This window comes from Phodopus roborovskii, unplaced genomic scaffold, assembly GCF_943737965.1.
Source record: "Phodopus roborovskii unplaced genomic scaffold, PHOROB, whole genome shotgun sequence".
Taxonomy (NCBI): domain Eukaryota; kingdom Metazoa; phylum Chordata; class Mammalia; order Rodentia; family Cricetidae; genus Phodopus; species Phodopus roborovskii.
Window position 1 is genome coordinate 969,774 of NW_026125648.1, and position 16,264 is coordinate 986,037.

At 37.4% G+C, this 16,264-nt stretch overlaps 1 protein-coding gene across 1 annotated transcript in view; it reads left to right on the forward strand.

The window, feature by feature from the left end:
• Ammecr1 (AMMECR nuclear protein 1) overlaps positions 1-16,264 on the forward strand; it is a 101,603-nt gene that overhangs the window by 73,080 nt on the left and 12,259 nt on the right. The window contains exon 3 of the mRNA XM_051177993.1: positions 11,112-11,226. Within this exon, the coding sequence (XP_051033950.1) occupies positions 11,112-11,226 (115 nt within the window). The remainder of the gene's footprint in view (positions 1-11,111; positions 11,227-16,264) is intronic.

Here is a 16,264-nt window from a genome sequence, read left to right on the forward strand (position 1 = left end):
TCAGAACATACAGTGGCTTTTACCATGGGGACAAGATTCTCCAGTTGTTAGACTTTAATAAAAGGGAATTAAATGTCTTATTTTAAAAATATGTAACTTTTGCTGTTGAATGGTCCTTTATGTAACTAAGTAGCTAAGGAGAAATGATGCGTCAGTCTAGATGGAATGCAGGATAAGATGAGCAAGGGAAAAGCAGGCGAGGAAAAGAACCCCACTGTATAAGACTGTTTAAGGACTGGATATGAGCAGGAGAGGGAAACAGCTCCACTGTGTAAGAGCAGGAGAGGGAGAGAACCCCACTGTATAAGACTGTGTAAGGACTCTATAAGAGCAGGAGACAAAGGAGTTGGTATGAAATTCAGGAGGGCAAAATAGTTAAGACTGCATTGGCTCTGCTATTCCCATGCCCTTGTATGCTCAGCTTCCAGGTTGGCCTTGGCCTTGGCAGGCTAACAAGTACCAGGTGCCCAACAGTGTTGAGTTATGCTGAGCAGCAGCCCACTATTTTATTGTTCTAATTCCTCCCTGGTGCCAAAGGCATCAGTTTCCTCTTTGCATCTTAAACATCTGCTATGGAGTGTTACTGGACCAGGATGGAGCTGATCAAGTATTATGTGGCAGAATAATGGAATGTGCAGTGGAAACAGGAAGAATTCAAGAGATACATGTAGAGTACTGTAGAGTCTCGGTCCTGCTGCCAGGTAGTTGAGTAAGTTTGGATACATGAAGTCAAGTGTCCCGTGAAGACTACATGTTCTCTATGGATTTGGTTTGGTGGAACCCATGACTATAGGGGACTTTTTCTTGGAGGACTCTACTATAATTTCTTAAAAAACAAAACAGACAAACAAAAAAACCAAACGTATTATCAGCTTTGTCTACTTCGTGAGGCTGTGTTGAGATTCAACTGTGATAAAAGGCAAACAGTGAAATTACCATGGAAAATGAAAAGGATGAGCAATTAAAGAATGCCTCACACCAAAGAGACCATGTGTCGACCAACATCGAAATAGTTAAATTACAATGAATGTGTGGCAAGTTGCAGTGCTCTTAAGAACTCACGTGTGCTTATGCATATTGTGGAGAAACAGGCCATGTAAACAGTCCTGCTGAACTGTGTCGTAGGCACCATGTAACATTGCTTGGTTAAGCAGCTAGGCTGTGGGGGATGAGGTTTTCTACTGTTCTTCCCAACCCCCTTTATGCTTAATCGTGGTTTCTCTTTAACCCTAGAGATCATTCATTTTTCTCTGTCACTATCACCTGTCTTGTTAAAGGATGGACTAGAACATGGAAACCTGTTCAGAAGGGAAAAGGTCATGCTTACCCAGTGGGAAAATGGGAGCACAAGCCTGCTGCTTCACAGGTGCTCCTTGCACCTGCATTTGCAGACACACAGAATATTCTAGGTGGCCGCTGTGCACCTTTGTCTGGTAGTTGCCTCTTCTCTTCTCTTCATGCCTTCCTTCTAGCAGTTTAATATTCTTCCTCCCTTACCTTACTAGGGTCAGAAGGCAGGAGAAGGAAACATCGAGAAGGGCACAGTGGGAGGAATGAAGATGGAAAAGATTACAACGAAATAGGAGGGAGAAGTCACTTCCTTCTCTTTACTTCTCAGTTATGTCAGAGCACAGAAGCTTCCTTTGTGTCTGAACTTTTTAGTTAGCTTTAGCTTTACTGCTTCCTTTAGGTACCTTTAGTCCCCTGCCAGTGATAACCATAAAAATTATCAACAGGCCACACAATACACACCCTCATGATCTTTCTGTCAGCAGCCCCAGCATCAAGGACTGTAAATCAGTAGGTAAGACTGAACAGCTCTAACATGGCACACAAGTGAAAGTAATAACACATGTCTTGTGGTTTATGAAATTCAAATTATAGATTTGATTGTCATGGAAAAGGGGAAGAAAAATAATATGACATTTGTGGCAAATATGAGACAACTTATTCAGATCCAAATAGCAGATAAAAATCAGAAACAGGCCCACCAGCTTAGATAGGTCCAAATCCTAGTACTTTGGCAACTCTATTATGACTTCCAGCAGATTAAATTTCAAGCTGTGGAAGGGTTTCAGAATAAGGAGGCAAGGCTTAGTATCCCACTAATAAGACATATTAAGTTTAGACAAAACAGATGTTTTTCAATGGCAATAGCTCTGAGTCACCAAGATCAAAATGGGAGAAGGCAAAGGAGAAAGGAAAATAAGTGAGCAGCAGTTTCAGGACGTGCTCATACTTGTTCTGGGAGCTTCTAGTTAAACTCCCTGAAAGGAAGCCTCCACTGAGAGGAATGTCTGAAACTGATAATAAAAAAAAGCATGTATATTTATGGCCATTGGCCACATAAGGAACCATATTGGTTCTCAAAAGAGAATGGGCTTTTGAAGCAGGCAGTGCCAACTTCAGACAGCAAGTTTCTCAGCTGTTTTGGGACCCTAGACAAGCAGCTTCATCTTAATTTCTGTTTATTCCCACACACAATGGGATTATTTGGAGGACTAAACAGAAGACTCCATGCATAGCGCCTGGCTCACAGTAAATGCTCAACAAATCTTGACTCTGGTAGTTACAGCTGCTTTTGCTTGAGGTATCTTGTCTAAGCATATTAGGACCAGTCTTCAATACTTGATAGGAAAAGTCAGTTAACAGCTCCAAAGAGGGATGTGCCCAAGTGAGGAATGGGAAGGAGATATTAGAAATCCTTTTCAGGGTCATTTCATCTAGAATATGTGAAAATATTTAAGCCCTACTGATATTTTGTAATGGCATTGACCTTAGTACTGTCATTCATTCCACCTGGGAGGGTTACCGTGACACTAAGAGGGACCCTGAGGGAAGGTGCCATCTCCCATTTGGCGTGGCATGGTAGTGGAGCACATTGTTTCGCTCACATTTAGCACCCTACAGGGTATCCCAGTGTACACATGGCTGGGTCAGTCGCTTCTTTCGACTTGAGTTTCTTTGTAGCAGTCTCAAGCTGTTCAACCATTTTATCCAAGGCCAGAAAAGCTAACCTAAACAAAATGACATGGCTTAAGAGTTCTACCAAAAAAAGAAAAGAAAAACAAAACAGAATAAGTAAGAGTATAGGAATGTGTGCTCTGCTGCTTTTTTTCTCCTGATGTAAGTGCTCAACCCAAGTAGTTTGGAAACCACAGGATTAGATAAGGAAAGAAGCTGTTGCTGTTGGGGTCTCTGATTCCTGTATCCCCCATGTGTCCCTCTCTATCTTTCTGTCCTGTCTCTCTTGGTCTCTTTGTCTCTCCCCATCACCCTGCCTCTTAGGGAGTTGTCTTTTTTTTCTGACATTTTGTTAGAATGTAATAGGTTGGATAGAAAATAATTCAGTGATTATAATTTCATGAGCACGATTTCTTTATATTAGAGTATGTTAATTGTTCAAAGTGGGTTTCATTGTCTAAACCTCATTGCTTGATAACATCTCTTGCACAGAAGTAAATTCTGCTTTTTATAGAGAGGTAAGAAAAAAAATCTAGTAAACTCAAGAAACCATATCATAGTATATGACTACATTCTTCTGCGTTGGTATAACTCTTGAAGAAGACATACCTTACTTGATAAAATAGGTTCATTTCTATAAAGTTACTTAAAATCCTCTGTCATTTGGCGACTAGCAAACCAGTAGTTAGATCTTTCCAAAAAGGGAGTTAACATAGTCTGATCATTCCTGGTTGGCATTTTATAATTTATTATTGTAATGTGTGTTTTACACACATCCATGTGGTATTTAGTAACCCACTTACTGCAAGCTGTGGACCCTGGATCTGAAGTGCTTAGTATCAGGTGTGCTTCAGATTTGGGGAGGTTTTCCAGTGCTGGGGTATTCATCATACCTAATCTGAATCTGAAATCTGAAATGCTCTAAAATTTGAAACACCTTGAATCTCCATTGTTACTCAAAAGTGATAGCTTTTGGAGCATGGACTTTAGGTTTTCCCATTAGCATGGTCAACCATTACTATTATAGCCTCTGTAGTCCTTCTCATAAATAACAGATAGTAAGTGCTTAGTAAGTATTTTTGAAAATGAAACAAAGGCTTTTCAAAGATACTCGTTAAAAATCTTTCCATAATGTGACTAAAGGAACAAGGTTATTAGTCTTGAAGCCCCTTCCTTTCACCAAACCAGTCCCTGGGTATTAACTTAGCAAATACACCTGCTATCAGAGTTCTTTGACAGGCACTATATATTAAGCGCCTAGTGTATGCAAAGTCACTTCTGCATTTAATTAATTATTCTTTTATTGTCATAGTAACTCTGAGGCCTGGTGAAAGGGAGTGGCGGGACTAAGTTTGGCCCTTTAGTCACACTATAAGATTTTAACAAGTATCTTTGCAAACCCTTTGTTTCATTTTTTTCATTTTCAAACATTTATGAGAAGCACTACAGAGGTACTATTACTATTTTTATTTTGTAAGTGAGACTTCCACAGATAAAGACATGACACAGCTAATATGCAGTGGAGCCAACATCTCCGTGCAAGGGTTTCTCATTCTAAGGCTCTAAGCTATTGGCCATGTTAATATATTCCGTTCTACACAACGGTGAAATAGTGTGTATGTGTTAACTGCAACTTCAGTTTTGCATTTTTGGTTCTGTATTTACTGGCTCCACCATTGAGACATGCTTTCAATGGCTGCAAACAGATAATTGATTCAGGGATATAGACAAAAATTTTAAATTATAAGTACTTTAAGAAATAATTCATTCTGTCCAAGTGTGAAAGTACTTGCTTGTAATCTCAGCATTTGGAAGACTAAAGCAGGAATATTATGAATTGGTAGCCATCCTGGGCTGCACAGTGAGAACTTATCTCGGGAAATTAACTGGCTGGGTGTGGTAGTACATGCCTTCCATCCCAGGCAGAGGTAGATGGACCTCAAAATTCAAAACCAGGCTCGTCTACATAGTGAGTTCCAGGATAGTCAAGACTACATAGTTAAACCCTGTTCCCCCACCCCCCAAAAAAACCTCAACTTCATTCAATTTTATAATGCTCTAATTTAAATGAGAGTGAACTCCTTGGAAGATGTTAGTCTGCATCAGTTTATTATTTTCTTACAGTCACTTGAAATCAGAAATAATCTTGTTTTTCAATTTGCCAAAATGGAAATTGTTCACGGCCACATTATAGTCTGTTTTCTAAGCCCACACAGCCTTTCCTTTTCAATATGATGAGAGCACTGTTCTTATCGTGTGTAGTAATGAATGACTCAAACTCATACTGAGTCTTCAAGATGAACTGACTCATAAAGCGAAAATTAAATTACCATTTACTCTGGCAGGATATATTTTAAAGACTTTCATCAGAAAAAGTAAAAGAGAAAAAAAAAATGGTTTTTAGTTGCTTGTTTCCAAAACCAGGGTAGAGTAATCCAGAAACTCCACAGAGAAAGCACTGTGTGGACATTGCACAGGCGGAAATGAGACATATTTGCCATATGCACATTTAGCCATCTGTTTCTTTAGGTTTCATGTAGTTGGCAGTTTTCATCTTGCTCCATTAAATCAAAATTGCAATCAATTCCTCTAATTTATAAGGGAAAAGCTTGCAGCCTACAGAGGCAGATTCTGATGATGCTCTTGCCCAAAGACATTTCTGGTGGGCAGCCATGGCTGTCTCAAAGAGCACAGGTTTTTAAAACGATTATTTCTCCTTTCATTTTTTTTGAGATTATAATATAAATACATGCAGGCATTTTAAGAATCTAAGAACTCCAGAAAGCCCAGTTGGTGATAGCACTCTTGAAGGCTAAATGAATTTCGTAGGAGCCAAACAATGCATAGCAAACTCTATAGAAGCTACTACCCTTTATTTCCTTCACCCATACAATTAATCTCCCGTCCTTGTTTTCTCTCTTTGTCTCTTTGCATGCTTTGGAATCTGTCCTGGAATTCATTCTGTAGACCAGGCTGGACTTGAACTCACAGAGATCTGCCTGCCTCTGCCTGCTAAGTGCTGGGATTAAAGGTGTGTACTACCACTGCCCAGCAAACAGAAATGTTTCTTAAGCAGCAAGTAAGTTGCTTTTATAACTGTTAAGGAAATGACACTTCACAGTCAAACAACAGTATCCCTATGACATAGAATTGGAAATTTCATTTCACAGCCCTTCAACCCTTACCAAAATCAGGGTCTTTTTCTTCTCCCCTGCTAATAGTATGTGTAAGTGTGAACAACAGTTACATATTTGAATTTTGGATTGTGTCCCATTGTTGTCTGGAGTTTGTAAAGAGCTAAAATATGCTACTCGATGAGGTAGAGAAACCATGTATACATTTTTAGATATGGGCTTAAGATTCTAGTTTTCTAAATTTGTATGGCACAATTGTTTCACGTGTGCATTCCGTCCGTCCCTGGAGTCCTAATGCCCTGGAATGGCAGAAGAAGGAATTTCCTAATGGCCTAAACTCAGAAAGATTTAAAAAAAAAAAAAATCATGCACACTTCATTCACTTCTCTTTATCTATTCCAAAAGCAGTGCCTAATTGTGGATTTAATTACTTGTGCTGTAAAATGACTGTCTGTAATAGGAAGCCCTGCCACTTTGGTAACTTCCTGCTACTTAACTGATTAACGGACTGTTTCAGAAAGCGAATGAATGGCTCGACAGGTGCACTTCAGTCATTTCTGTTGCATGTAATAATATTGTTTAGAACGGGCCTTGCAGTGTCTAATGTTATGCTTCTTTTCAGCTGTTTTATTTCCTTTTAGCAGATACTCTCACAAACCTTGATTCCTTGATAGTCTTATTTTCTGAATATATTCATTGAAGTGCTATTTAACATTAGATATTAACTTTGACCGATGTTAATGGTGCTTCTCAATTAGGTGAAATGTCTACTTGGGAAGGTGCCAGACTGAACTGAATACATTTGAATTTGGTATGTGAACTAAATTGTTGTTTAAACTGTTCCTGTCCATCATATGGTTGATGGGGCAGCCAGCTGATTTTGTGCATAAACGTTTTGGTTTTCTCCCTAGTACTATTTAAACATTTGAAAATGGCTTCCTGTCATTTCAAAGAAAAATTTCGTGATCAGTTTACTGCAACAGCCTCCTGTCAGTAACTCCCTAGAATTTAAATTGGGAGACACTTGTTGGGTATAAAATATATTTTTAGTGGACAATATTACTAATCTATTCTTGCAGATTTCCAATAGCCAGGAAGTCTAGTAATACATTCCCTTTGGCTACTAATGGATGCTACTGAATGATTATGTATCTGCTTTTAGACAGACATTACAGATTTGAGAACAAAATGTTAAGTAAGACAAGTATTTCATTTTCAAACTTCAAAATATAACCTATTAAAAGGTGAAGGCTAATGCGTGAAAATTAATTTGGGTCTTAAGCCTAAAAATCTGGCTTCGCTGGGTCACCTCATATGTCATTGCCCAGCTTCAAAATGCAGCATCCTATCCAAAGCCTTAGGTTTAACAGTGTGTATGGTGTAGTCTAAAAAGAGTTTGGTTGAGATAAGCTGAATTCTCTTGTGTATCAGCCATTCACACTGCCTTGGCAGCTTGGAGGTACATCTCCAGCTGAATTTTTATCTCTTTAGGATCCCTTAAATCCTTGGTAGGCTTTCATTGCTAGTGGAATTTGCATTGAGAGCCATTGATGTTTCGCTGCTTACAAGTTTAATAAAAAGTTACTTGGCGATGGGAGAAAATGCAATTACCAAATTCTTGCTTGAGTTTTTTGATAGAATCAGACAATTTCCATCATGACTAATGTACCTTTATTATTACGAACCTTTGAGGCATTGTGTTTGAATCTTAGTATAGTGAGGCACACCACTGTCATTTTCTATCAGTTCGTGCCTCATTCATTGTTATAAATGCTTTTTCTTCTTTCCTAAGTCCTAGAGTGACTGAACAACAAGGCTCCACAGCATAAGAAAAACTTGTTCCATTTTAGGTACTTGAAATCGTCCTCCATTTGAAATAGATTGAATTTTAGTGGGCCTGAATTAAACTTTTATTGGTCAGTTTAGGAAATAACCAAACAATGTAACGAACCACAAAGTATTGAGAAATTAACTGTATGATGACTTCATCACATGTATTATTTAAGTGAAAAGGTAAAGCAGGATGTAAAATGGATCATCCTCAAAACAGGCCCAGAATTATACAAAATAACAACACAAACAAACCAAACAAAAAACACAACAGATGATAACAAGCATTGCTGAGGATATAAAGAAGTGGTGGACCCTTAATACATTGCAGGTAGGGATGTACAATTATTCAGCCTGGTTTTTTTTTTTTTTTTCTTTTGTGGGAACTCCTAGTTCCCTACAAAGTTTAAGAGAGAAATACCTGTTTTATTTTAAATGTTTGCTTATTTGATGTGTGTGTTTTCCTTGCATGTATGTCTGTGCACCACATGTGTGCCTTATGTCCTATAGAGTGCAGGAGAGGGCATTGGATCCCCTGGAACTGGAGGGAAACTGGAGATACATGTAGGTGTGAGCTGTCAGATAGGTGCTGGGAATCGAACTCTTTGTCCTGTAGGAAGAGTACCCAGTGCTCTTAACTGCTGAGCCATCTCTTCAGCTCAACAGAATTACCTTAATGACCAGTAATTCAATTTGTAGGTATTTACTCAAAGAAATGAAAAAAACGTATGCTCTTATTAGAACTTATGTAGATATTCACAGTTGCATAATTCATAATAGTCTCAAAGAGGAAAACCGTTTAAATGCCCATCCATCCATGAATAAAAGCAAATTATTATTAGATAATAGGAAGGATAGTGCTGCTAAACTATCTCAAAACATTATACTAAGTAAAAGAAGCCAAACACAAAAGGCAATATTTTGACTTTTTAAATATCAATTTTACAAGTCTAATTCTACATGCACAAAATGGCCAGAATAGGCAAATCCATGAAAGCAAAAGGTAGATTTATAATTACCAGGAAACTGGGAATAGAGAAAACTTGGGTTCATTACTGAAAATTCAGAATTCCTTTATGAAGTTATGGAACACTTGAGTAGTGAGTAATACCAATAGCTTTATGTCTCTTTATACTTTATATAGCTTTATACTAAAACTCATCAAATTGTGTACTTTAAAAGGGTGAATTTAGTGGACTACTAAAGTAGAAACAAAAGTAAGTTTATTCTAGCACAACTATTGGAAATTATAAAAGTATACTTAACTTACATTTTATGCCAGGAACTGGAAGAAAGAGGAATGGGAAATTAGTGTTTAATGGATATAGAGTTTCACTTGGGGGAAACCATGAATTTCTGGGGGGATAGATGATCATAATGGTTGTGAATATATACTTGTTCTACCAAAATATAGACATAAAATGTTAAGTTTTATGTATATTTTACCACAATAAACTCCGCTAACTCCAAAAGTTGTATTGACATTATTTTAATATATAAAGAGGTTTTTCTCCCCTCTTGTCTTGTTCTTTTTAACAAGAAAACTGAAAAATGTGATTGGCCTTTAATTATTCCAGGGATACCTCTCCATGATATGTTAGCATTTTGTTCCAGTATTTGTGTGTAAAAAGGCGTGGCTAAATATAAGCGTGTCTTCAACTTGCCTTTGGTTGAGAGCTTGAGAGTATTTTTAAGAATTTTATTTGTCAGGAGGAAAATAAAGGGAGCCAAACCATGGGAAATTTATGTTGTTACATTGTAAAATAGTGAAATGCTACTTTCAGAGTATGAGTTTGCAATTTCCTGATTTTTGTGATGGATTGTGGCCTCGAGAATGGCTGGAACATTTATATTTATAAATATATAACCTCTCTACATCTTCCTTAGAGCATCTTCCTGTTCTTTCTTTTGTACAGTGGTATGGAAGTAGCAACAGAATGCACTCAAAATACGAATGCAGTGAGTTTCAGAATGTCAAGAAAGGAGGGCGAAGTAAAAGAAAATAAAAAGTGCATAACAAGAGCCTGTTTCAAAAATACAAAAAGTGGAAGACGAGTGGATTCGGCAATGAGTCACTTACAAGGGAACTAAATTATTTCCAAAGGCCAGGGGACTTTAATATGTTTCTCAGTTTGTAATCTGTGAGAACGAAACAGTGAAAATGTTTTCTAAGTCTGACTGCTATATAGGCTGTGTGATTATGGATGTTATGTCAATAGTTGCATTTGTATGGTAGATAATCAGAGGTGTGTTTTGCTTGAGCAGGAAATGGTTTCTTTAAAAAGTACAGGCAACGTGGGGTGTGCGTGTGTGTGTGCGTGTGCGTGTGCATGTGTGTGTGTGTGTGGCAGAGAGAAAGTAAGGTGGTGGTGGGGAAGGCCACCACTGATTTATCTCTTCTACTCTTGGAAAAGACCATTTTTAGCCTTTACAAGGGTCTCTGGAGTTTGGCACAGTGCCATTTGATTAAAGGGCCTAATCAGAGTTGATGTATGCAGAAACTCAGAACTCTACTGATGGGATTAATAACCTCACGATCTCCTAATCAGACCTCTGCCATACAGATGAGCCTTTTCTTGTAGTTCCATGGTTTTTGAGTCCTGTCTTCAGTTGTCCTTTATTGAGCACATGAAATCCTTGTGTTTTTAGTCTGTGATTTGAGTGATTGTTTTCATTTTCTTTGATTTTATTTCCTTGATGAAAAAATTTCTTTTTGAGTTATTTAATATTCTGTGCTAACTGTTGCAACTTGTATTAACTTTTTTAAAAATGTTTTACAATGTGGTTTTATATATCAAAAGACTGTTACATGTGATCATATATACATTTTCTCTTCTAGTCGTTGATTCAGAGGCTGTGCAGCATACTCCCAGTACTCTAGTTTTATTCCCCTCAAATGTAAAATGAAGCATGTTCTGCTTTTACAAATAGCACAGAGAGACGTAAAAATCGCTTAGAGAGTGAATTGAGCACTCACTCTTTACAGTTGAAGTAGTCATAGAATCTATGCAGTGAAAAATCTCTAGGTTTCTTTAAAAAAAAAAAAATGCCTAGGATGATCACTTGCACCTTTGATACATTTCTTACTCTTAATTATTTCCCTGTTTCAAATGATTGTCAATATTTGAACCTAGGAACCTTCATATGCAGTGATGGCTTTAATCTCTGCTCTGTCTTCAACAGTGCCCTTAAAGACAGCCGTTTTCCACCAATGACAAGGGATGAGCTGCCACGGCTTTTCTGCTCGGTGTCTCTGCTCACTAACTTTGAGGATGTCTGTGACTATTTGGACTGGGAGGTAAGATTCTAAGATACTTTACATGAAGGTACCTCCTGAGTAGATGTTACCAACTCGGCCCAGAATATAAGGCTCCCTCCCTGTCCATTCTAACACTGAAGTAAATCTCCCCATTGAACAATGAGCTAGGAATGAAGGATTTTTTTTGTTTTTTTAATGGCCAAATACCCTGTGGTGTTCAACTCCCCAAACTGAATGTGGTATTCACTTTTATCCTACCCCCTCACCTAAGTACTCAGTAAAGGCTGTTAATAAGTAGTAAGAAAGATGGGCTGGGATCTATTCCTCCCCATATTTCCATCCCAGTGCAGTGTGCTGTAACTACCACTGAATGATCAGGCAGTCAGAGCACACATGTCAGAAAGAAGCAGTAAGAGTTAGCAAAATTTACCACTTGGGGAAAAGTAGTCTGTGATAGCGGCAGAGTATTAGTAAAGTAGAATTAAATAGTGTGAGTTCATCCTTGGCTACGTTAATGCCCACACTTGAAATTACACCAAAAATACTGTTCTATCTGGAGCATGTCTGTGTCTTGTCATTGCCAGAGACACCTACATTAATTGTATTTGTCTTCTTTACTGTGTGGGATTTAAAAGTTCTCATGGTGATTTACTTTGGCAGTTGAAATAGTTGAGTGGAGGTCATGCTTGTATTCCTGAGTACCACTGTGTTCCCAGGCAGGAAATGCCAAGATAAGGCCTCTGTCATGATGCAGAGAGAAAATTACTTGCAGGATTTAAAAAAAGTAGTGGTTGAAGAACGAAACAAAGGCAATTTGTTGATAAATGCCATCCTCTCAGCACACCACTTATAAACAGAATTACTGTATCCTTACAGTTGTTTTCGAAGAATCATTCCTATTGTTACTGAGACTGCCTTGTAACCAGATCATTGTCCTCATAGATAACTGGACTTGAATTTTAATTTTGGATTTTCTGTGGTTTCTCGTGAGACTACAGATGGTTTCCTACACCACAGTTCACTACTTTGTGAACAGAATAATATTCAGAAGATCTCTGATATGAATTATTTTTGTGACGCCAGAGCTATTGTATAACCTTTGCCTAGATGATGAAAGCGTCCCTTCATCATTTTGTGGTAGGCTTTTTGTGTCACTATCAGAACATGAAAGTATCTTACACCCTATATAAAGGGAGAAATGAAATAATATAGTAATACCGCTACAAATTTGAAAAATGACAAAACCCCTTTACAGAAGTAAAATGCCCTTCTTTATTTTTTGTTAAGTTTGACATTCCTATTTGATGCCCACTCCCTTCCTCCTCCCCTCCTTTTCTTCTTTTCCTCTGTCAACCTTTGTTTGTTTGCCACCATGTCACCCAGGCTGTCCTTCGACTCAGGATCCTCTCTCTTACCCCCTGCTCCCTGAGTAGCACGATTGCCTGTGTGCGCCATAGCACCAGGCCTGTTTGTATTCTTTAAGAGAAATTTACCAATGTTCTGGAACTATCTCCCCGTAGATTTTCCTTAGTGGCTCCAGTTCATGTTCCTGCTGATGAACATTTATAGTTCAGAAAGTTATTTTCACTGTTTTAGGACTGTTGCTTTCTTTTCTCTGGCCAGAGTTTTTAATTTTTGCTTGGTAGATTGGATAATGTAATGTGTATAGGGGTGGCCTGGGGAGTGAGAATGGGGGAAGGCCTCAGATCAAGGGGATGACCAAGCTGCAGAAACCCTTTGACCATTTCTTGGAGCCACTGAGTTGAAAATGAAGTTTGAGCGTGTGTAAATACAGGAATATATTTTATTCATGTTTACATATTGAGTAAATGTATGTATGTTTCATGTTAAAGAAAAATTTGAGACCCCAGCAACAGATAATCGGTCTAGATAAGCAGAGTCGATAACTTCCCCTTTAGTTCCCATCAAGAGCTCTCAATAGCAAAAATTCACCTTGCTATTTGGCTTTGATGTTCATAAGATATATCTGTTTTCTGCTAGGTGGATGGGAAGTACAGTACTTGAAATGCTAGCACTATGTAACCTGTCAAGTGCTATTTGTCTTTTGTGGTCACTATCTGCCAGCTTGAATTTCTACAAGATTCTATATTCTTTTGACTTGGTGTTTGGGAGTGTAAATACTTGTCTTATTATGTAACATTTTCTTGTTGAATTAAAACAACACCCAGGGGTTTGTACTGTTGGTATATCAGCATTCAAAAGTGAATTACACACTGCTACAATGGCTGTGCTAGGAGGGAAAGACTGTCTCTTCCTGTTATTTGATCACTGTTACAATTAAGACTATTGAAACTTACAAGAAATACATGCTCAAAGAGTAACAATCGCATTTTTAACTAAGAATGTCAGTTAGTTTTAAGTATGCTCTGTGGTTAAAAATATAATGTTCTTTTGAGAAAGATAGTCTAAAGGTTGCATTTGCTAATTATGAAAACCATTGTTGCTTTAAACAGGGCGTCAAAATGGAGGTAAAAATATTTTTAATTATAGGCTGATACAGTTCCATTTCTAGATAAATGCACAAATTAATTTAAGAAAGATATTGAAACAAAACTTGAATGCTCATAGCAGTACTCTTCACAATAACCACAAAGCGAAAACCCAAGTGTTTATTATCAATAGTATATCCATATCAGCCATACTCCATGATATAGCATGGATGAACTGAAGAAACATCATGCTAAATGAAAGAAGCCAGACAGGAAAGGCCACCCACTGTATGAAATGTCCAGAATAGGCAAACCTGTCGGAAGACTAAGGGATTAATGGTTGTCAGAGCTTGGAAAAGGGGTGAATAGGAAGTGACTGCATAGTGGGTATAGCATTTCCATTTGCCATAGTAAAGAGATTCTAGAATTAGTGGTGGTTGTATGAGAGGAGAAATACATTTACTGTCACTGAATTATATGCTCTTAAAATCATTAAAAGATAAAACAAAAACTATTAAAATGGTAAATTTTATTTGTATTTGACCAAAAGGAAAATAGTAAAATAAATTTTACAAATGCATGCACATACACACACACACACACACACACACACACACACACACACACACACACACACACAATCTGTAATAACTTTAAACTTAGTGAAGAAAATTCTAAAAATTGAAAAGTATAAAAAACATAAGTCACCATTTCATTTTTGAATGCAGCCAGGACCTTAGTAGCATCTATGAGCTCTACAAGCACAGATCCAACTAGCTATAGACTGTAAATGTTTGGAAAACATAACATCTGTACCAAATGTATACATTTCTTTTGTCACGGACTTGGGCATCCTAAACTATGTTTCTTTACATTCTTTATGTAGCAATACATTTATATGCTTAGTTATATATGTGATTATTATGTAAAAGAAAATTATGAGGATGGCCTTATGGATTATCCTTGCATGTTAGTTAATTTTATATATATATTTGATATTTCATTTTGAGAAGTCAAACTATATTATGAAAGCTAGAACCTTCTCTTAGAGAAATTTCACTGTCGAGTAATTAGAACTCTTTCCCCAATATAGACTACCCTATTTGCTGTGTTTAATTTTAACATGAAATGCTGAGTCCTGCATGTGCTTATGCAATAGGGAAAAACAAAATTATTAAAGAATTTTAAAAGAGAATTTTAAAATTAAAAAGTATGATAGTACATTTGATATAAGCAGAAATTGGAATAGGACTACTGACGAAGTGTATTCAGTAGAATCTCTTACTAAAGGGATCTTTGAAAGGTATGAAAAGTGAGTAATTTGGGGAACATATTCATTATCTGATGTGTTGTCATATCCACCTACATGGCTAAAATGATTGTTAAATGAGGAAAATTACTCCCCCAGGGAGAATTCTAATACAATCTCTCTTGTGTTTGAACATAAAAAAGTATCACCACCACTGCTCTGTGTTCTTCCATTGACAGCATTATGCTAATTCTAAATGACATGATTGACAGATATGACACTTTAGAAAGAAAGAAAACTTCATGTAGCATGTCAGAACTTTCCAAAATGACACATCACCTGAAACTAGTATAGTTGCACTTTTGGGGAGTCATGTTTCCTTTTAAGACAATATGAAAGGTTATAAAACAAATGTCAATGGACAGGGTTTGATGGCTTGATTCTAGGTAAAGTCACCTAAGCCGCTTGTTTTCGGGAAATTATTAATGAAAAGGCTGCATGTTTGTAGATCTTGTATGGCAAACATGCTACCAATGATCTTGTTGAGATCTAATGTAGCACATCGCTGACAGAAGTCAAAATTATAATCAGGCAGCTTTTAAATCTGAGCTTTATAGGGAAGATCATTTAAAGGCATGAAGAACAAATGTTTTCTAATGTATCCTAGAGTAGAAGTTTAGGTTATATCCAGACAGATTAATGACACTTGCAGAAACTTGAAGACTTTTTCTTCCTTCTCTGGCTTTGAAGACAGCTTTTTTGGAGCTCATTTTTAGTACATCACACTTACATGGAATCATCCCATGCTTAATGGGGCTGGCCAGCATGATTCTTGAGTGATTTTTTTTTAAAAAAAAAAAATCTGTCCTTGGACTATTAAAGCTAGACCTCATGTCCCTATCTCACTCTGTCCCTAATACAACAAAGCATCTGTCATTGTGTGTGAGCCTTGAGGACTCCTGCTACTCAGAGAGCTGGCTGTGCTTCATTTTCAAAAGAACCTCTAATGCACACCTCTCGAGCAATCACGGTTCCATTTCTGATGTGTCTGGTTGCAGTTAATAATAGGGCGCCTTTGTAACATCCTCCATGAAAATAAACAGATGAGATGAACAAATTGGCTACTGTTATTACCCCCCCCCTATATTTTAGAAGCTAATATTCTCATTTTCATTCTCCTTCCCCATAAAGGTTTCCATTTTTTTTTTTTTTAGATCCTCTTAATGTGCAACTGAAAACAGAGTCCCCATTCATACACAGATGGCCAGCATGACTCACTAAGTCACCAAGTGAAATGACTTCTAGTCGAATGTATACAGTCTGTTTTTCCTTTGATTATTTCTCGCAACTATGGTGTACATTATGTTCTGTTTTTCTT